Genomic DNA, 23,864 nt, shown 5'->3' with positions numbered 1-23,864 from the left:
CTTTAATGGTAGAGTGGCCAGAGGGAAGCCACTCCTCAGTAAAAGGCACATGACAGCCCACTTGGAGTTTGCCAAAAGGCACCTAAAGAACTCTCAGACCAAACAAGATTCTCTGGTTTGATGAAACCAAGATTGAGCTCTTTGGCCTGAATGCCAAAAGTCACGTCTGGAGGATACCTGGCACCATTCCTACGGTGAAGCATAGTGGTGGCACCATCATGTTGTGGGGATGTTTTTCAGCAGCAGGGACTGGAAGACTAGTCAGGATTAAAGGGACAGATGAACAGTGTAAATTACAGACAGATTCTTGATGGTAACCTTTGCCAGAGCGCTCAGGACCTCAGACTGGGGCAAAGGTTCACCTTCCAACAGGACAATGACCCTAAGCACACAGCCAAGATAACGCAGGAGTGGCTTCTGGACAAGTCTCGGAATGACCTTGAGTGGCCCAGCCAGAGCTCGGATTTGAACCTGATCGAACATCCCTGGAGAGACCTGAAAATAGCCGTGCAGCGACGCTCAACCTGACAGATCTTGAGAGGATCTGCAGAGAAGAATGGGAGAAACTCCCCAAATACAGGTGTGCCAAGATTGTAGTATCGTACCCAAGAAGACTCACGGCTGTAATCGCTGCCAAAGGTGCTTCAACATAATACTGTGTAAAGGTTCTGAATACTTATGTAGATATCATATTTCAGTATATGTTGATATCTTTTTCAACAAAAAAAACAACTGTTTTTGCTTTGTCATTATGGGGTGTTGTGTGTAGATTGATGAGAGAAAAAAAGCAATTTAATCCATTTTAGAATAAGGCTGTAATGTAGCAAAATGTGGAAAAGTCAAAGGGTCTGAATACTTTCCGAATGCACTGTACAATTTCATAAAGTAAAAGATAGCTAATAATTTCAAGCCGGAATACTGTTTTGTAGTTTTAATACACATCCAAGAGAAAACAATTTAGACTCCTTCCCGAAACTCAGATTTGCTATCAATGTTTTTGGTATCTTGGTCTGTGTTGCATCGACACCTGTGGAACAGACAAAAAGACGTATTTGAAACAATTCTTCATTCATATCTTATACGGATGGACATAAAGAGGGACGGACAGTCAAACTCACCCTTTGATTTGTTGCATCTGTGAGATGGTTTCTGGCAACACCCTCCCGTATGTCTCAGGTAAACTGAAGCAGCACAGACCCCCACATATTGCCAGGCTACCAATAACTATGTATGGGAGGTACTTGTAGTAATTTCCTGCAAATAACAAAATCAATACGTTTTCAGTACCAAGGGAGGGGTCTGAATATCAGCAAAGCAAATTCACAGTGAGAGACATTGTCAATCTTGTTCATCTCCACTGATCAAAGAAAGGGACCATGAGTCAGGTTTTACCGAGGTAGATGATGAAGGGGGAGAGGATGGTGACTGTGCGTGCTGCCATGGAGCACGTCCCCATAGCCATGTTCCTACCCACGGTGGGGAAGAGCTCCGACGTGACGGCGTACACCACACAGAATGCTGCGGTGATGGCAAACTTCCCCATCATCTCCAGAAAGATTGCCACTCCTGGGAGATCTGAAACATAGAGAGACAGCCAGGTGTAAACTGGGTGATAAATATCTGTAAATGAGACTCCCTCTGAGACTGTCAATTCATTTTTACCTGTTGGGACAATGTTAATGATGAGAATAACAGTGCCACCTAGGAAGAGAGTGGAGGACTGGCATAAGTGTCTGGAACAGTATCTGAGAAGCACCAGGGCGATGAAATAGGCGGGCACTTCTACAACTCCAGACAGGAAGCAGTTGACATAGGGATTTCCATTGAGGTTGTTTGTGTTCAAAATTAGGGCAAAGTAACCACAGGAGATTATCATCCTGCAGAGAAGGGAAATCAAAGATACAGAGCCTATTGAGCATGATGAACAGGCACAAACAAAGTCGTATTCAGAGCCATTGATATTGTTTAGGACTTCAGCTGCTAGGACTTACCACAGAAGGGAACACAGAACTGTGATTGAGAGCATGTTGCTGCTCCTCATGACATCCAGAATGTTGTGTTTCATGCCCTTCATGGCCAGAGCATCTTCTACCTGGTGATATGTGGGTAAGTCATCATTGGGATACATCATTTTAAGAAGCAAAATGCATCACGGTTGACATTTGTTAAGAGTAAATTCATACCCAGCCATCCCCTGTGTCTCAAGATGTCTTGAGTCATCTTAAAACACATTTATAAGACTTGTCTTGAGACATGGACTGTGTCTCATTACACACCATGACATTTTGTGCCATGTCGTCACGAAGACATGCAAAGCGCTTGACAACATTTTAACACACACACACACGCACGCACACACACACGCACACACACACACGCACGCACGCACGCACGCACGCACGCACACACACACACACACACACACACACACACACACACACACACACACTTAAAGTCTGAAGTTTACATACACTTTAGCCAAATACATTAAAACTCAGTTTTTCACAATTCCTGACATTTAATCCTCGTAAAAATGATTTGTTTTAGGTCAGTTAGGATCACCACATTATTTTAAGAATGTGAAATGTCAGAATAATAGTAGAGAGAATGATTTATTTATTATTTTACTTTTATTTATTTCATCACATTCCCAGTGGGTCAGAAGTTTACAAACACTCAATTAGTATTTGGTAGCATTGCCTTTACATTTTTTAATTTGGCTAAAACATTTTGGGTAGCCTTCCACATGCTTCCCACAATATTGGCCCATTCCTACTGACAGAGCTGGTGTCACTGAGTCAGGTTTGTAGGCCTCCTTGCTCGCACACGCTTTTTCAGTTCTGCCCAAAAATGTTCTATAGGATTGAGGTCAGGGCTTTGTTTTGGCATCTATTTTGTGAAGTGCACCAGTCCCTCCTGCAGCAAAGCACCCCTCAACATGATGCTGCCACCCCCGTGCTTCACGGTTTGGATGGTGTTCTTCGGCTTGCAATCCTTCCCCTTTTTCCTGCAAACATAACGATGGTCATTATGGCCAAACAATAGTCTGGCTTTTTGATGGTGGTTATGGAGCAGTGGCTTCTTCTTTGCTGAGCGGCCTTTCAGGTAATGTCGATATAGGACTCGCTTTACTGTGGATATAGATCATTTTGTACCTGTTTCCTCCAGCATCTTCACAGGGTCCTTTGCTGTTGTTCTGGGATTGATTTACACTTTTCGCACCAAAGTATGTTCATCTCTTGGAGACAGAACACATCCCATGGTGTTTATACTTGCGTACTATTGTTTGTACAGATGAACGTGGTACCTTCAGGCATTTAAAAATAGCTCCCAATGATGAACCAGACTTGTGCAGGTCTACAATCTTTTTCTGAGGTCTTGGCTGATTTCTTTTGATTTCCCCATGATGTCAAGCAAAGAGGCACTGAGTTTGAAGGTAGGTCTTGAAATGCATCCACAGATCCACCTCCAATTGACTCAAATTATGTCAATTAGCCTATCAGAAGCTTCTAAAGCCATCGCATAATTTTCTGGAATTTTCCATGCTTTTTAAAGGTACAGTCAACTTAGTGTATGCAAACTTCTGACCCACTGGAATTGTGATAGAGTGAATCATAAGAGAAATAATCTGTCTGTAAATAATTGTTGGAGAAAATACTTGTGTCAAAGTAGATGTCTTAACCGACTTGCCAAAACTATAGTTTGTTAACAAGAAATGTGTGGAGTGGTATATATATATATATATACACTGAGTGTCGAAACATTAGATGCTTCTTCCTAATATTTGCACCCCCTTTTGCCCTCAGAATAGCCTCAATTCTTCGGGGTATGGACTCTTCAAGGGGTCGAAAGCGTTCCCCCGGGATGTTGACTCCAATGCGCCCCTGGTAAAAACACACTTTGTTTCCTTGCTGTTTAAGGTGAAGAAAACATTAGTTTGAGAAGCTCCACAGGTAATTAGAGGTGGTGTGTTAAACCAATGACAAATAGTATCAGATCCCCAAATGGGTACATGTATATGCTTAAATTTGCCCGCGGGCCAGGTACTGTAGCTTATAGGCCTAGTTCTATGCGTCTGTGTTTCTCAACATTGACAGGAACGCTCCAAACAAAGACAATGACTAAATTGACAGAACTCGTAAATGGAATTAAATAAACCCAAAACAATGTGTCCACTCTGACAATGAGAACGGAAGACTGGAATAATAATATTGAACGCATTAAAGCTAAACCGTAACCGTAACCAAAGTAATAAACATTGTAGACTAGAAATTACATGAATTAACTGTGAATGTACTACTTAAAGTTAAACTGATATATGTAATGGGGAATTGATAGACACTAACAATCAAATACAAACAATTCACACAATGCAGTGAAACAATGAATGTGCACAGATTGGCGGGAGAGCGCACATTCTGGAGAGAGAAGTGCATTGTGCATCTGGATGTATGGTCAATCTGACGTCTCCATTGGCCATGCTGCATTTAGGGTGATATGGCCTCATTAGAAGTCAGGGCAAGAATTGAAAATCAGAGGAAAGGCTGAATTATTGCTGTCCATCAATGATTCCCAACCAAATGTAATGGGCTTGAGCAATTTTTTTACAAAACAATGGATATACAGTATGATTGTTTATTTTTTGACGTGAACTGAAGCGGCAACTATGACAGGAGAAGGCTTGAAGGGCCCAAGCAAGACTATACCTACCGGCCAAGTTTGGTAGGTACATGCCCTGAAGTTGAACTCATTCAAATGGAATAAATGTGAACCTTTTAATCCTTACTTGATCTCAACTTGCCCTGATGACAGAAGCTTGTTTTAACACCCTCACAGGAGATTGGCCCCAAGGAGGACCTTGGTCAGCTGACGTTGAGTGCAGAAAATGGTTTGCAAATCCCCAATGTAGGGTATGTGCTGGCAGAGGTAAAGGTGGGGACCTTGGTGTTGAGGAACAGAGAAATTGTGATTTCAAGAAATGAAATTCATAACCCTGGAAATCTACCCATATTAGGAATGAATGTCATTGGATTATGTTGGGATGCTCTGGTACCTCTCATTTGTCAAACAGAACCAACCATGGTGAACATTGTCCAAATGGGCCAGGACCCTGAGCACTGGGAGGAGCTACAAGAACGAGATCCCACCCTCAGACGTCGACACCCATATGTTGCCCAAGGGGCAAGACCTGCCAATGAAGAAAATAACTGGGAGACTGCAGCTGTGCGCCGCCTCCTATTGGAGAGGGCTAGTCTAGAGCTCAAAAATGGGGTACTCACTCGTCAGGTTTTGGACACAGAAAAGCATCCGTATGCAGCCAAATCCATGGGAGAAATGGCCACGTTGGAATGGCCAAGATGCACACAGAAAAGGAAAGGGCAGTCGAGGTGGATGTAACATCTTAACCTGAACATGTGTGCAATAAAACTTTTCATAAATCCATAGAGGACCTGGTGAGTCTACCCCCTGAAAAATCTACCTCTGCCTGTGGAAAAGTGGGGAAGGATGCCCAGAGGAAGACTAAGCCAATATGGTCAAATCCAAACCATGTCTTATCAATGGCTGATGCTATGGAACAGAGGAAGGTTCTCCAGAGCATGCCCCTGACGAGAGACCCCGGTGGAGAACCAGGGGCAGACCGATGTCCAATACCCCAGACGGTCACCACGGAGGAACATGGGAAGACAACCCTCCCAACTCCAATAGTGAGAAAAATACATGGGCCTAAAGTAGTTGCAAAGTGCACCCGAGGACAGGCGGAGAAAAGTGGAGAGTCATGATATGACTAAATAAAATGTTTTGAATTCTACCAGGAAATGACTTGCTCTCACTCTTTTTTTCTGTGTGCGCATTTTGTGTGATTTGTGTTTCTGTTGGGCAGAGGAAGAATGCGCTCGAAGTCAAACAAATGGGGGCAAGAAAGGGGAACCAATGAAAGATAACTGGGGTAGCAGTAGATATAAACGTTGACCAGCTGACGGCAAAGATTCCCTGTGTATGTGATGCTCGTCGTTTGATGTGACACAGACAGGGTGGCGAGAGTGGGGAAACAGAAGAGTCAATGTCTGTTCTTAAGTTGATTCTTTGCCTGACAAGGTGAAGTTAGGATATAAGTGATCCTATACGAGCGTATGTGCCAATTACATTAAGATGTTACAGGTGTCAAGCGTATGGGCATGTGGCAGCAGTGTGTTGTAGGAGGGAGGGTCCAAGGTGTGAGCATTGTGCAGAAGGGCATGAGACAAAGGAATGTGTAGCATTGGGGAAAGTAGTGGAATGTGTTAATTGTAGGGGTGCCCATGGACCTTGGGATCAGAAATGTCTCGTGCAAGAGAGGCAGGTTGAGTTTTCAGGGTTAGAGTAGAGCAGAAGTTGTCATATGCTGAGGCAGTGAAGAAAGTAGAGGAAGATGGGTTAAGGGGGAGGATCTCAGAAACTGGAAAAGGGGCGGAGCTCTGACCACATTGATGGAAAACACAGACTGGAGTAACAGGGACGTTCACAGTTTAACTCTTTTCCATTGGACTGGATTTTAATGAACAGATTTCTCATTTTAATGAGTAGACTCTGGTTTATTCGAACCATATATTCAAAGTTAAATGTGTAGCATTGTACTGCACATCATTTATTTGTGCTACAGGCCTAACCCACAGGGGGTGTTTCTGGAATGGACAGAGCAGAAGGAAAACCATGAATGGATTTCCCCACCCCCTAAACTGAAGAAATAACTTTTTTTTCTTTTTGTGGAATAAAATTTCACTTTCGGCCATTTGTGTGTGGCCTAAATTTGTACCTACCTCTGTTCCCCCCAACAATCTATACTGTTTGTTGAAGCTCTGCCTCCTTGTGTTTTTGGTCACTGATGTGGTTCCCAACTGGCCACTCTGAACCTGAATCTTTAGAGTCCTGGTGCGCAAACTTTCCACCAGGTGGCGGTGGCGGTTACTTTATGACACATTCACGGGTCACGACAGAGGAGTTTTGGTTCCTGACTCAAAGGGAATACCCTGCCGTCTCCTTGTGAGCATTAAAAGTCCTGATACCCTTCGTCGGCTCATACAGTATCTGTGTGAAGCTGGATTCAGTGCTCTCGTCTGCATTAAAACCAATTATCAATCCAGGTTGAATGTGACAGAAGAGATGAGGTGTGTACTGTCGACCACGCCCCCTGACTTTGAGAAGCTCCGACCCGACATGCATCAAACGCACCCATCTCATTAGTAGTGGTGAGATATGAGACATTATGTAAGACTAATTTGCAATTGACTGTCTTAGCCCCACATTAAAAGTATGTGATAGTGAGTTGAGAAGACAGAAACTGTTTTTTCAATTGACTGCCATAGCCCCAAATAAAAAATGTAACTGAGTTAGTGTCTTAATGTCTTATTTCTAAGATGTCTTATATATTTAAGACATTTTTTACATTTTGATTTATCTAACCTTCACATTGACAGGGAGTCAATGCTGAGACCAAGGTCTCTATTCCAGATAAGCCCTGTATAGCACCGCAATACACATAAAAATACAATGTACACATTAAACTACGCATTCATATACACAAAATACACGTAATTACACACAATACACAAAAAGCTAAACACAATCATAAAAAAAACACATTCTTCAAGATAAAAGGTCCCCCAACAGCTTTCTGAAACACCCTAGAGGCACCAATTCCTAAAATGTTTAAGAACGTTGGAGATCATTCCACACATGATTGTCACGTTCGTCATAATGATGAGACTAAGGCGCAGCGTGAGTAGAGTTCCACATAATTTGAAACTCACCTAACATAACAACAAACGGAACCAAACGGAACTTGACGCTATACAAATAGTGCAGACAGGCAACTATACATAGACAAGATCACACGACACAAATGAGGAAAATGGCTACCTAAATATGATCCCAAATCAGAGACAACGATAAACAGCTGTCTCTGATTAGGAACCATATCAGGCCAACATAGACATACAAAAACCCCTGGAAATACAAAATCTAGAGTACCCACCCTAGTCACACCCTGACCCAACCAAAATATATAGAAAACAGAAACAGAGATATCTAAGGTCAGGGCGTGACAATGATGCAATTTCTTTTACTAAGAGCAGATATACCAAACTCATTGGAAATCGAAGGGGAATCTCCAGAGTTAGTCATCCCTGAGACCGGGTCTGGTATCCTGTACAGAACGTCTTTAAGTTAACAATGAAGAAAGTTAAGGCAGAAGTTTATGCAGGGGGGCTTTATCAACAAAAACAGTTGAATGCATCAGTCTATGAGACTTCAAAGAGGGCCAGCCAACATATCGCTCGTAATAAAGCGCAGTGCACTATGATACACTGCGTACAACAATGTCTTCAATACAGTGGCAGCTGCATTCATACATCTCAAGACATGTCTTAGAGATGGCGATGAATGGGAAGGTTGCCCCTGCATTCTATCACCTGCATACCCTTTATCTCCGTTAGCACAGAGTCCACCATCTATCTCACGTTTGTTATTCTGCAGTGATTCACTGCATTGGTTAAAACACATCAGAAACCTTAACTAGAGTATTCTGATGAATGACCTGGATTACGCCATAAAACAGGAAGGAATGCATTAGCCTCTCAAATGATTTACCATTGGTTGATCTACTTCATTCAGGTTATGTACTGCAGCAAAAAACGGACTTTGACTTCAACTGGATTGGTACCTAAAATATATATTTGACATCAGATTCAAAGACATAAACACTTTTGTAATTCTTCTGTGGATGGTTTATCTTATGAAATGACGTAAGCTAAACTGTAGCTAAGTAAGGTAGCTCACCTCTGAGGGAGTGAAGATGACCTCTGGGGCTTCAACTCTGTTCCTCCTGGCAGCGTCTCTCAGTATGGCCTCAGCCTCCTCAACTCTTCCCTGAGAGAGCAGCCATCTGGGAGACTCTGGGATGACCCTATACCAATTCATACACAGTCATAAAAAACTAAACTGAAGCCCTTTGTGCAGTCAGGCTAATGAAGTATGCAAGAAGTAATGCACCTTGCTGAAAGAAGAGGCCACAGATCATTGACTAAGTAGAAGGTTTTGCGGGAAATACATTTTTGTGGGGATAAATTGTGCTTACCACCATAGAGGGATGTATATGAGTCCAGAGCCTGCCATGGGCACCAGCAACCACCTCCACTCACGGATGAAGTATGCCACAGGTGACATCAACATGTAGCCAATCGCAGAGCTCAGGAAAACTCCGAGAGAGGAGAACACCACTCGAACTCCAGGGCTCAGTATTTCTGTCCCTAGGACCAGATATGCAAGTTCAGTAAATTGACCAAATGTACAAGAGATACTACAAGAGTTACAAGGAATGCTTATTTTCAACCTACCAAGAACATACGCTATGACATAGTTGGAGACTGATCCAGCACCAACAAAGAAGAAAATAATACTGAATGCCTCCCAGTTTGGGGAGAATATTTGTGCGAATGTGGCCACAACCTGGATTATTATAGTAGTGAAGAGTGCTGGCTTTCTTCCAAACCTATTGATGAAAAAGAATGCAAGGTCACATCTCACATGATTCTCCATTAGCACTGAGGGTCACAGTATGAGAGTATACAGTATGACAGGATACAGTACTGACCTGTCGGACATCTGGCCAGAGATGAATGTTCCCACAAGCGCACCAAAGTAGTTAATTGATGTGGTCAAAGGAACTTTGTACGCGTTATCACACACCACATCCCACTGCAAAATACACATATTTCCACATTTACACAAATGTATTTTATCTACCCTTTACAAAAAGTGAAACTGCAGTTACAGTACAGTAACTGTTATTCTGAATTCCAGTAACTGTCGTATGTTGTAACTGCAAAAATAATCACAGTAGAATTGCAAAATGATGACAAGACAACATAGTAACACATCAGTTAGTTTCTGGATGCAGTAATTGCAGTACAACTGCAACATACACTGCCTGTCACGTTGTATCAATGATTGGGAGACAGGCGCAGGAATTCGTAATAGGGGGGTTTAATAATCCACCCAAAATATACAACATGCCACAAAAGGCACGGGACGAAGCCCAAAACAAACGCGTATACAAAAACACATCGAAGTAACCCAAACAGAAGAGCGAAGAAAAAACTCTAATAAATACACGGAACGAGACTCACAATACACTACACAGGGCGAGACCCATAATAACAAGTGCACAATACATGCAGCACGAAAGCCGAAATAACAAAGCACAGGTACTCACAGAACAACGGACATGGGAACAATAACCGACAAGACAATGGTGAACAGAGGGCAGAGACATTTAATTACTAATCAGGGGAATTGGAATCAGGTGTGCGTAATGAGACAGTTCAGTGATGCCTAGACGCTGGTGACATAGACCTCCGGAACTGGTGCTTGAAATGCAAGAGCAGCGGACGTCAACGGAATCGGGGATGACAACAGGGATGCGGTGCGGGTGACCACTGGCCTCGTGGTGACCACATGGTCATAGTGCGGGTCGGTCAGGGAGCTGATGGTGAAAATCCCTGGTCAGCGAAGTGTACAGGATGTCCACCGCAGGAACCCGGCACCACTCCTCTGGGTCGTACCCCTCCCCTGACGCTCTGCACCAGCAGCGGGACGACACCGGCCTCGAGGACGACCACAGGAACGTGTGGCGGGTTGATCAGGGCCAGTTGCAGCTACTGAAGTTGTGTCATGGACGGGCCAGTTGCAGCTGCCGAAGTTGTGTCATCATCAGAGGGCCAGTTGCAGCTGCATCATCAGAGGGCCAGTGTGTCAGCATCAGAGGGCCAGTTGCAGCTGCCGAAGTTGTGTCAGCATCAGAGGGCCAGTTGCAGCTGCCGAAGTTGTGTCATCATCAGAGGGCCAGTTGCAGCTGCCGAAGTTGTGTCATCATCAGAGGGCCAGTTGCAGCTGCCGAAGTTGTGTCAGCATCAGAGGGCCAGTTGCAGCTGCCGAAGTTGCGGAGCCACCGGACGAATCAGTTGCAGCTGCCGAAATTGAGGCGGCATCGGACGGGCCAGTTGCAGCAGTGTCGGACGGGCCAGTTGCAGCAGTGTCGGACGGGCCAGTTGCAGCAGCGTCGGATGGGCCAGTTGCAGCTGCCGAAGTTGCGGCGGCTTCGGATGTGCCAATTACAGCGGCCGAAGTTGCGTCAGATGGGCCAGTTCCAGCTGTCTCCATTTAGGGTCAGTTATTCTGTCACGTTGTATACATGATTGGAGACAGGCGCAGGAATTCGTAATAGTTTTTTTGGGGGAAACTGACTAATTGACTTGAAAACGTTATAGTACGTTTATAACTTTATAAGTGACCTAACAGTTGTCATTAATGTGTTATTAGTTAGATGGAATGATCTTTGCTCCTGAGTGGAGCAGCGGTCTAAGGCAGTGCCTCTCAGTGCTCAAGGCGTCACGACAGACCCCATGGTTTGAATCCAGGCTGTAACACATCCGGCCGTTTTTGGAGGTCCCATAGGGCGGCGCACAATTGGCCCAGCGCCATCCGGGTTTGGCCGGTGTAGATCGTCATTGTAAGTAAGAATTTGTTCTTAACTCACTTGCCTAGTTAAATAAAAGTTACATTAAAAAAAGGCCAGAGGCCAGGAACAAAGGTGGCCTGAGGAAGAAGAGGAAGTCTGGGTACAAACGTGGGGTGTATAGAGCCTTCATTTTTGTGGACCCCAGCGGAACAGTATCCCAAAGGTATGGAGTCAGGCTAAGGGAGTGCAGGAATCGTCCTGTTATCAAATTTCAGTTTTTTGCCATATATGATTATAGCATAACGCATTACTAATACTTGTTTTGTGTTTTTAATACTTGTTTTTATTTATTTTCAAGTCTTTTGTTATCACTCTCTTAGGAAGAGAAAGTCAAAAGCTCCAGCTGAAATTTCATGATCAGTTGTATAAAAGGAGGGGAATAAGAGTGTACATAGTGTGATAAGTCTCAGCGGTGTAAACATACAAATCAACTGAGAATATGGTTCATTTTTTCAAAGTTTTGAAGTTTATATATAGTTGAACAGTATGGAGTTATTATTAAAAAAGGAGGGACTGTTGGGTTCTAGCTTGAAATCGAGTAATTCTTGTTATCATACTATAATGTATTGATTATTTTTACTGAGTGAGACAAGGGGGAGTGCAGAATGTTTTAACTTCTGTCAAAACATGTTATTGTTAAATCTCACGGCTCCTAAGGAGGGAGGCAAAGGGCAACAGTCTGGTTTCAGTCACTGATAAGGTAGGACAGTTGTAGATTAGGGAGAGGTGAGGAATTCGGCCCGAGGTCAGGTCAGATGAAGAAGGAACAGTTCTATTTCACACACATACAGTATACCTCCACTCCCACGAAGGTTCTAGCATCAGGCAGGGCCATGACTATACTAGTGAGAGGAACCAATTAAGTTCCTGACTAGCAACAGAGATGTGTTGGCTGTCTAGATGTGCAAGGAGTTGACTCCGCCTAGTAGGAGGGTATTGTCATGTATTGTATTGTCATGTCTTGTCCCTGTGCTTTCTCTTCTCTTCGTTTTCCCCTGCTGGTCTTATTAGGTTTCTTTCTCTCTCTCTATCGTTCCGTTCCTGCTCCCAGCTGTTCCTCATTCTCCTAACGACCTCGTTTACTCTTTCACACCTGTCCCCTATTTTGCCCTCTGATTAAGTCTCTATTTCTCTCTCTGTTTCTGCTTCTGTCCTTGTCGGATTCTTGTTTGCCGTTTGCTGTACCCTTGTTCCGTTCTGTTGTATTCTGCCTCGTCTTCAGATACTGCGTGTGAGCAGGTGTCTCTATCCTCTACCCGAAGGGACCTGCAGTCTGTTGCCGCAAGCCCTGCAACTCTCCCCAACTAAGATAATTTATGTTTTCCCTGTTTGGACATTTCCTGTTAAGGATTGAGGATTATGTTTTCTCTGTTTGGACTTTAATAAACTCAGTTTCTGTTAAGTCGCTTTTGGGTCCTCACTCACCTGCATAACAGGTATAAATATATATAATTGTCTTTGTCTTTGCAGCTGTATGGCCCAGTGGATGAATAAAGTTGGTTTGAGATTTTCCTAGTCGTCCGTTTGAGTTTTTACTTTGTTGGTTCAGAACCGAACAACGGATAATCAGTGCGAAAGTTACAGAGGTATAAATATCATACACTCCCACCAAATGCTGACCTCCCCTGGTAATAGGTTAGCATGTCTTGGGGGTATGATCTTTGTGCCTCTGTAACTTTCTAATTCATCATTATTCACGATTTATTCATAATTATCCATAATCATGGTAGCATCCACATTAATGTAGAAGTGTTCAGAAACATATTCTACTCTTATTTACAATAAATGTGACTCTGACACAACCAAAACGAACTGCAAATGCCTCCAACAAGTGTGTAGAGTCATAAGCGGGATGTTGTCATTGTGTGCTAGGAAAATTTCAAGCTGGTCTATGCTGGTCAGATGCTGGTCAAGTTGGTCTAGCTGGTCAAATTTCTCTGACCAGCATGGTCTAGCTGGTTTTGCTGGCCAACCAGCATGGTCTAGCTGGTTTTTGCTGGTGACCAGACTTTGTTGTGATTTTGCTGGCGACCAGCATTGGCTCTGTGTTTTGGACAAGCTAAAGCAAAACCAGCATCAAGTTTTAGTGTGCAGTTCACAAACTATTTGTTATTTTTGAACGACTCTGTTTACTGACTCGGGAGTTGTGATACGTTTTTTCCGAGTGACTTGTTTATTTCTGTTGTTCGTTTGACCTGGCCGCAATGAATTCACGCAGCAGGATTTATAGATGCTCCTCATGCTCACCGGCTCCGGAGTTGTGCTCCAACCAGCAAATGTCTATCATGCGTGCAGAAAGTACAGCATGTTGCAGCTAACATAGAGAAGAAAAAGATACATTTAGAACTGATAATTTACCATATGGTACAAGAATATATGCAATTAATTGATTATTTAATGTTATCAATGTTGCTTTGTAGAAGCTACAGCTTTGTAGAAACAGACACTGCCAGCCGTTTTGGGGGTTGCTGCAGTTGTGGCCGTAACTAGACCTTGTTTCAAAGGTATCAATGAATATTCATATTTGAATACACTCTTAGAAAAAAGGGTTCCATAAGGGTTCTTTGGCTGTCCCCATAGGAGAACCCAGTTGGTTCCAGGTAGAACCCTTTTGCGACATGAACTGACATGTTGTCCACCCAATCAAAGGATCAGAGAATTAATCTAGTACTGAAAGCATAATGTCACGATCGTCTTAATAACATATCTTTTTATTAATGAAACGCACAAAAACAATAAAGAGCAAACGACACATGAAGCTATGGAGTGTTCACAGGCAACTACACATAAACATGATGCCACAAAAAAACAGTGGGGAAATGGCTGCCTGAATATGATCCCCAATCAGAGACAACGCTAAACATCTGCCTCTGATTGGGAACCATACCAGGCCAACATAGAAATAAAACAACCTAGAGAATAAAATAGAGAATAAAAAGGCTTTCTATGGTCAGGGCGTGATAGTACCCCCCCCCCCTCTAAGGTGCGGACTCCAGCCAGAAAACCTGATTCTATAGGGGAGGGTCCGGGTGGGCATCTAGCGTCGGTGCAGGGCGAAGTACCCACTCCGCTCGAGGATCTGCCAGCATGGGTCACGGCTTTGGTGCGGGACAAAGAACCTGCTCATCCCGCAGAACCAGCATCGGTGGCGGCTCTGGTGCGGGACTTTGCCCCCTGCCAGGTAGAACGCCATGCCGGTGCCCAGTCCAGGCATGGCGGCCAACTCAGCTCCATGTCCGGAGCCCTCTGGGCCTCGGCGCAGAGGAGGACCCCGGCCATGGAGTTGGGTTGAACGCCGCACCCGGACTGGGCACCGGCACAGAGGAAGGCTTCGGCCTTGGAGCGGGACTGGACGTTGTGCCTGGACTGGGCATCGGCGCAGAGGAAGGCTCCTGCCATGGAGCGGGACTGGATGCCATGCCTGGACTGGGCACCGGTGCCGAAGAAGGCTCCTGCCATGGAGTGAGACTGGACTCCGTCCCTGGACTGGGCACCAGCGCAGAGGAAGGCTCCGGCCTTGGAACTGGACTGGACGCCGTGCCTGGACTGGTTCCGGACCGTGGACCGTCGCTGGAGGTTCCGGACCGTGGACCATCGCTGGAGGTTCCGGACTGTGGACCGTCGCTGGAGGTTCCGGACTGTGGACCGTTGCCGGAAGCTCTGGACTGTGGACCGTTGCCGGAAGCTCTGGACTGTGAACCGTCGCCGGAAGCTCTGGACTGGGGACTGTCATCGGAAGCTCTGGACTGGGGGGACCTTCGTCCGGAAGCTCTGAACTGTGAACCGTCACCGGAAGCCTGGTGCATGGAGCCTACACAAGTGGCACTGGACTGGTGACACGCACTTCAGGGCAGGAGCAGGCACAGGACGTACCTGACTGGGGAGGTGCACTGGAGGCCTTGTGCGTGGAGCTGTCACAGGTGGTTCCGGATTGGTGACACACACTTCAGGGCAAGTGCGAGGAGCAGGCACAGGACATACCGGACTGGGAAGGCGCACTGGAGTCCAAGTGCGTGGGGCCGGCACAGGTGGCACCGAACGTACTGGGCTGTGGAGGCACACTGGAGACCTAGTGCATAGATCCGGCACAAATTGTACCGGAACGATGACACACATCGCACGGAGAGTCCGGGGAGCAGGCACAGGACATACTCGACTGTGAAGGTGTACTGGAGACTTGGTGCATAGAGCCGGCACACATGGTATCGGACAAGTGACACGCTCCTCAAGGTGAGTTTGAGGAGCTGGCACAGTACGTACTGGGCTGTGGAGGCATACTGGAGACCTGGTGCATGGAGCCGGCACATTTTATAACAGACTGTTAGCACGCTCCTCAGGACGAGTACAGAGTGCTGACTCAGGTGGCATCAAACTGATGACACACTCCTTAGGGCGAATGTCGTGCATCATACACCAACACAACAACTCTCTCATTTCTCTCTCCTCCAATTTCTCCATCAACTCACTGACGGTCTCTGACTCTCTCCGTTCACTCTCCTCCAATTTCTCCATCTTCACCCAGATTGGCTCTGGTTCACTCCTCGGCCCCGCCGACCACCCCATGTGCCCCCCAATTTATTTTTCTTGGGGCTGTTCTTTGGGCTTTCGTTGAGGCCGCGAACCCCAGTGTCGTCACTGTCTTCCCTTCTTTCCTTGCGCCTCGTTTTTGCTGCCGACGTCATTCAATATGGCCGCTAGCTGAATGCAATATATTGACATACGTGTCAACCTTGTGACACTCATCCATTCCTATTGACTGCAAATGTATTCATATACGCGTCAATTGGTTGAGACTTTTCCTATTGAATGCAATGTATTGACATAAGTATTCATGGGTTGATGCTCATCTTTGACATAAGCATCAATTAGCACCGCAAAGCCTTGCTAGAAGCATGCCCAATTGACAGAAGCTTTAATGACAGGATAACGTTTTCCTACGATATGATGTTGGTCATGAAGAACCATCCGGTTACAGAGTTCTGTCATTTGTTCCTTTGGGCGAACCGTTTAAGGTGCCACGTAGAATCCTTTGATTTGTACCTGTAGGGCAGTGGTATTCTGTAGTATTTCTGAGGGTGTAAATGTCCTGTGTGTAGCTGGTGTAGAGAGTCAGGCGCAGGACAGCAAATATGAGTAATCAACGTACTTTTACTCAAAATGACAAATGTACCAAGTAACATCACGAGCACACAAAATGACGGACCGGAAATACAATAAACAATCACTCACAAACAAACATAGAGAACAGAGGGTTAAATAATAAACAGGTAATTTGGTGAGTGAAACCAGGTGTGTAAGACTAAGACAAAACAAATGTAAAATGAAAAGTGGATCAGCGGTGGCTAGAAGGCCGGTGACATCGACCGCCCGAACAAGGAGAGGGACCGATTTCGGCGGAAGTCGTTACAGAGGGAGCCGCTTTTGTAAAACAATATCACTGGGTGAGCCACTATACCCTTCGGAGAAGGGGGGTTGAGGAGTCACAAAGTCAAATAGATTCATACATGATATAAAATGATTCATATTTAAGATTGTCATGCATAGGTGTAATAGGTGGCAGGGAAGTCAGGCGCAGGAGAGTCAAATGGAGTGTAAAACGGAGTCTTTTAATAAAGTCCAACGAGTATGCTCCATAACACTAAATGTACATAAACAAACAAACATGGGTACGAGGACCCGATGCGCACCTAGACAATAATCACACTACACTGACAATAAAACAATCTCTGACAAAGACATGAGGGGAAACAGAGGGTTAACTACACAACAGGTAATGAATGGGATTGAAAACAGGTGTGTGGGAAGACAAGACAAAAACCAATGGAAAATGAAAAAAAGGATCAATGATGGCTAGAAGACCGACGTCGAACGCCCAAACAAGGGAGAGGCAACGACTTCAGCAGAAGTCGTGACAAAGATACTATTGACATAGACCATCAAGCTATTTGATTATCTGATTTTCTATTTTAGGACACTTGGGGGTATTAGAAACAAATGTGTAAAATAATTTGACGAATCTTTAGAATCTGACTTTATTAGTCACTATTATTATCTCAATAAAAGTTATAGCACAATATACTGTATGTCAAATCAGGTAATGGCAAATGTGAGCCTGAAGGAAGTATGCTTTGGTATGATTTGCATCAGAAAGGTATTAAAAAGTTCAGGAAAACCTCAGGGATGATCATCAAACAATCTTGTGTAGCCCATGATCGTTTGTGGAGAATCAATTAATTTCCCTCAGTTATTCGATGCAGATTCATCACTCTCTCTTTAAACGAGTCCTCCACAGATTGTGTTGCATCATATGAAACATGTTATTTCAAATCCATAATGCTGGAGTACAGAGCCAAATGAAACGTTTTAGCTTCACTGTCCAAATAAATACATTAGGGGAGTGTAACTACAATGTACTGTGCTGTAACAGTATTAGAGGTCACCCAATTATGAATGCTGATATTGATACCGATTATTGGAGGACCAAAAATTGGAGGACCAAAAAAAGCTGATACCGATTTTTTTAAAAATGTATTTGTAATAATGACAATTACAACAATACTGAATGAACACTTATTTTAATGTAACATAATACATCAATAAAATCCATTTAGCCTCAAATAAATAATGAAACATGCTCAATTTGGTTTAAATAATGCAAAAACAAAGTGTTGGAGAAAAAAAGTAAAAGTGCAATATGTGCCATGTAAGAAAGCTAACGTTTCAGTTCTTTGCTCAGAACATGAGAACATATGAAAGCTGGTGGTTCCTTTTAACATGAGTCTTCAATATTCCCAGTTAATACGTTTTAGGTTGTAGTTATTATAGGAATTTTAGGACTATTTCTCTCTATACCATTTGTATTTCATTAACCTTTGACTATTGGATGTTCTTATAGGCACTTTAGTGTTGCCTGTCACGCCCTGATCGAAGTCCTGTGTAGCTCAGTTGGTAGAGCATGGCGCTTGTAACGCCAGAGTAGTGGGTTCGATCCCCGGGACCACCCATACGTAGAATGTATGCACACATGACTGTAAGTCGCTTTGGATAAAAGAGTCTGCTAAATGGCATATATTATTATTATTAAGTATTTTGTGTTTATCTTCATGTATTGGGTCAGGCCAGGGTGTGGCATGGGGTTTTTGTATTGTGGTGTGTTTTGTCTTGGGGTTTTGGTGTTGGTATTTGGATTGAAGCTTAGTGGGGTATCTAGCAAAGTCTATGGCTATCTGGAGTGGTTCTCAATCAGAGGCAGGTGTTTATCGTTGTCTCTGATTGGGAACCATATTTAGGCAGCCATATTCTTTGAGTTTGACGAGGGTGATTGTCCTTAGTGTCTTTGTTCCTGTCGCTGTGTTAGTTGACACAGGTATAGGCTGTTTCGGTTCGTTATTTACGTTCTTTGTTTTGTAGTGTTTGTGTTAATTCGTGTTTACGTTGTTCATTAAATATGGATCGCAACCTACACGCTGCATATTGGTCCGACTCTCCTTCACACCTAGAAAACCGTTACAGTTGCCAGTGTTAACAGTATAGCTTCCATCCCTCTCCTCGCTCCTACCTGGGCTCGAACCAGGAACACATCGACAACAGTCACTCTCGAAGCAGTGTTACCCATGCAGAGCAAGGGGAACAACCACTCCAAGTCTCAGAGCGAGTGACGTTTGAAACACCATTAGCGCACACCCCACTAACTAGCTAGCCATTTCACATCGGTTACACCAGCCTAATCTCGGGAGTTGATAGGCTTGAAGCCATAAACAGCGCAATGCTTGAAGCACAACAAAGAGCTGCTGGCAAAACGCACGAAAGTGCTGTTTGAATGAATGCTTATGAGCCTGCTGCTGCCTACCACCGCTCAGTCAGACTGCTCTATCAAATCATAGACTTAGTTATGAAATAATAACACACAGAAATACGAGCCTTAGGTCATTAATGTGGAAACTATCACCTCGAAAACAAGAGGTTTATTCTTTCAGTGAAATACGGAACCGTTCGGTATTCCTGTTACATTGCACAACCTTCAATGTTTTGTCATAATTACGTAAAATTCTGCCAAATTATGCCGGCCCCAGCGTGCAATGAAAGCAAGAGAAGTGACACAATTTCACCTGGTTAATAGTGCCTGCTAACCTGGATTTCTTTTAGCTAAATATACAGGTTTAAAAATATATACTTCTGTTTATTGATTTTAAGAAAGGCATTGGTGTTTATGGTTAGGTACACGTTGGAGCAACGACAGACCTTTTTCGCGAATGCATCGATTATATTATATTATCACGTCACCCCGCTCCTCCGCTCTCTCCACTGGCTTCCAGTTGAAGCTCGCATCCGCTACAAGACCATGGTGCTTGCCTACGGAGCTGTGAGGGGAACGGCACCTCAGTACCTCCAGGCTCTGAAGGCCCTATAAGGGCACTGCGTTCATCCAACCACTGAGGAAGTACAGTTCCCGCTCAGCTCAGTCAAAACTGTTCGCTGCTCTGGCTCCCCATGGTGGAACAAACTCCCTCACGACGCCAGGACAGCGGAGTCAATCACCACCTTCCGGAGACACCTGAAACCCCACCTCTTTAAGGAATACCTAGGATAGGATAAAGTAATCCTTCTCACCCCCTCCCCCCTTAAAATATTTAGATGCACTATTGTAAAGTGGTTGTTCCACTGGATGTCATAAGGTGAATGCACCAATTTGTAAGTCGCTCTGGATAAGAGCGTCTGCTAAATGACTTAAATGTAAATGTAAATGTAATATGCAACGCAGGACACGCTAGATAATCTAGTAATATCAACAACCATGTGTAGCTATAACTAGTGATTATGATTGATTACGTTTAATGCTAGCTAGCAACTTACCATGGCTTCTTACTGCATTCACGTAACAGGCGGGCTCCTCGTGAGGCAGGTGGTTGGAGCGTTGGACTAGTTAACTGTAAGGTTGCAAGATTGAATCCCCCTAGGTGACAAGGTAAAAATCTGTCGTTCTGCCCCTGAATGAGGCAGTTAACCCACCGAGGCAGTTAACCCACTGAGGCAGTTAACCCACTGACCTGTAATTTGTATTTGAAAATACAAAATAATTTTCTATACCATTTATTTTTTTGTGATTCACAATTTTGTGGCCCCTTTTCACCCTGCATTGGTATCAGAAGTCTGATGGCACTAGGATGTGAATGAGTCAATAATAATACCCAGTGTGCAATTGTAACGGTTTTCTTGTGGTGAAGGAGAGTCGGACCAAAACGCAGCGTGTAGGTTGCGATCCATGTTTAATCAACAAACGTAAACACAAATTAACACAAACATTACAAAACAATAAACGTAACGAAAACCGAAACAGCCTATACTTGTCAACTAACACAGCGACAGGAACAAAGACACTAAGGACAATCACCCACGACAAACTCAAAGAATATGGCTGCCTAAATATGGTTCCCAATCAGAGACAACGATAAACACCTGCCTCTGATTGAGAACCACTCCAGACAGCCATAGACTTAGCTAGATACCCCACTAAGCTACAATCCCAATACCAACACCAAAACCCCAAGACAAAACACACCACAATACAAAAACCCCATGCCACACCCTGGCCTGACCCAATACATGAAGATAAACACAAAATACTTCGACCAGGGCGTGACAGCAATTGTACATTTTTACATTTACATTTTGGTCACAGCAGAATGTCACCATGTCATTGGTTTTAGGTTAAAGAGTTGGATAGAAAAAAATACAATTCCCTGATGTCCCTGATCCAAATCAATTTTCCACATTGATACAACATCATCACATCGATTTATTTAGCCCAATGCAGTGTGACTAACAGTCAGTGCATTCAACTAAGGTTGTCATACAAGCACATTTCACAGTCATAGCAAATAAAACGTTTTTATTTTTATTTTTTACTGTTACTGAGAATGTTGCTGTAGTGAATGCAAATGTATTTTGTGTTTTTCGAAATGACAAAATACCTCAACATACCTGTATTTTATGTAAATACAATACTTTGCAAAAGTATATTGTATTTTGGTTGAATAAAAATGGAATTTAGAGTATCTTGTATTTGTATCAAGATACATTTTGATGTATAGCTGCACCTTTCTGACTGTAATTGCAAATCTTTGTTTCTGTAAGCATTGGAAGTTTATCATGCACATTATCATTATCATCATTTTTAAATCATATATATATCATATTATCATTTCATACTCTTTTTTTATCATACACACATTTTTTAGGTGCTTGGTAATAGTCAATCATGTTTGCAGTGATTTGCAATACATTTTTTCTCACCTCCGTGACAAATGTTGACTGGTAGACCTCTTTGCTGTATTTCCAACCGTCCAAGCAACTCTCCAGCTCAATTTCACTCACGTTGATATCCACATTTGGAATGATATTTAGGCGAGAGTAGTTTTTAACCGTCTCCAGTTTGAGTCTTGAGCACGAGCTACGCTGTGACACACCATTCGTTGTCACCATGGGGATGGTCACATTTCTCCACATGTCACTGACATTATAATCCTCAGGAATAAAGCACTCATGTGGCGGGGTATCACCTACAAACACTATATAAATACCAGTAAAGCCATTGGGCAGGATGCTGATGGCCAATGCCAAGAAGATTGTCCGCTGAAAGGGTCCCCATGTTCCCAAGAAAGCTGTAATTCCATCGTAATCTCTCATATTGGTGCTGCGTTCAGTTAACCTTTATTTATAGTCAAGAAACTTCTTTACTTAAAGCAAACTGCCTGAACCATATAGCTGCTCCGGAGATTGTTGTAGTGTTGTTGGATAGCATCTGTCCCCATCTGACATCGACATCAAACATCAGAGCTCTCTCCTTTTATGGGCCATCCCCTCACTTGGAGGCATTAAGATAACATACAGTATTAACGCATCTTGAATTACTCCACTCCGTAGTGCTAATGTATTGGAAGGCCATTAAAAGTGAAGGTTAATCATTACAATTCCCTCTCTGAACTGTGTTCAAGTGTGGTTCACAGAATCCTGGCCAACAGTGAATCAGAGGACAATACCTGTAATAAGATGGCTGTATGGTTATGCCTTTGAAGAATTGTTTTACACCCACGGTAATGGACTGAAATGACCAATTAGAATGTACGGATTGGAGAAAAAGGAACTATGTGCTGGAGCTCAAATTTGTTAAACCTATAAAATATGAAAAACAGCAGGACTAACATATGTCACAAAGTACCGACTACACCACCTGGTGGAGGGTCAGAGCACCTTGACTCTTAATAACTTCAGGTTCATTTAGCAGTGACCAGTTGGGAACCACTGTAACCATAAAACACAAAGTGGCAAGATTCCAACAAAAAGGAAAAACAAATTTATTTTGGAAATGTATCAAAATGATGGTATATTGGAAATTTAGCTAAATGATGTAGGTCATCCACTAAAGGGTTTAGGGTGGAAATCAATTCCACAAAAAGGGAAAAATTGTGTTTCTCCTGTTTTAGGGGATGGGGGATCTCAGGCAGCCTGCCCATCAGCTCCGCTCCACGTTTTACTCTGGTTCTGTCCACTCCTCTGAGTGGGCCTGATAGTGACCAGTCAACAGAGAAAAAGTGCTTGAAAAAAATGTGCTTTTTAAACAATTATGAGGTGGTACACATATTTAGGCCTGATGTCCTGTGAAATGTTGATTTTTAAGGCCATTTTTAATGGGTCAAAGGTCAAATATGGTGAAAATGGACATATACTAATAGATTTAGGTTAAATAACCTGAAATTCTAAACAAAAACAGAGTGGATTATCAAAAATAAACACGTAGACTATGGAATGGATGCATTAATAGTTACTTTACATACAGTTATTATGCTTTAGAGACAGGCAAATATACAGAAAATAGGAAAATGCAGATGTGTAAATTAACCAAATATAAAATGTACAGTACCAGTCAAAAGTTGACACACCTAGTCATTCCAGGATTTTTCTTTAGTTTGACTATTTTCTACATTGTAGAGTAATAATGAATGCATCAAAACAATTAAATAACACATATGTAATCATGTAGTAACCAAAAAAGTCAAAATATATTTAATATTATAGATTCTTCAAAGTAGTCACCCTTTGCCTTGATGACAGTGGTTGAGAGAATGCCAAGAGTGTGCAAAGCTGTCATCAAGGCAAAGGTTGGCTACTTTGAAGAATCTAAAATATAACACTTTTCTGGTTACGACATGATTCCATATGTGTTATTCCAACAGCTGACCTTTCAGCAAACTGATAGTTCGGCTGTTAGAACCTGTAAAGTCCGCTTTACCATTCTTGGGTAGCGGAATGA

General features: G+C 43.3%; 1 protein-coding gene across 1 annotated transcript; it reads right to left on the bottom strand.

The window, feature by feature from the left end:
• Positions 1-887: 887 nt before the first annotated feature.
• Positions 888-23,554, bottom strand: LOC124000521 (solute carrier family 22 member 4-like). The gene is made up of 10 exons (XM_046306933.1): positions 21,848-23,554; positions 9,629-9,732; positions 9,372-9,526; positions 9,113-9,284; positions 8,815-8,941; positions 1,992-2,092; positions 1,663-1,877; positions 1,393-1,575; positions 1,119-1,254; positions 888-1,027 (listed from the first exon to the last, which is right to left on the bottom strand). The coding sequence occupies exons 1-10, from the start codon at positions 22,238-22,240 to the stop codon at positions 958-960; spliced, it is 1,656 nt and encodes a 551-aa protein (XP_046162889.1). The 5' UTR covers positions 22,241-23,554; the 3' UTR covers positions 888-957.
• Positions 23,555-23,864: the final 310 nt, after the last annotated feature.

The sequence above is a fragment of the Oncorhynchus gorbuscha genome, linkage group LG16 (assembly GCF_021184085.1).
Source record: "Oncorhynchus gorbuscha isolate QuinsamMale2020 ecotype Even-year linkage group LG16, OgorEven_v1.0, whole genome shotgun sequence".
Taxonomy (NCBI): domain Eukaryota; kingdom Metazoa; phylum Chordata; class Actinopteri; order Salmoniformes; family Salmonidae; genus Oncorhynchus; species Oncorhynchus gorbuscha.
The sequence above is the reverse complement of the archived record's forward strand: the minus strand, read 5'-3'. Positions and strand labels throughout refer to the sequence as shown.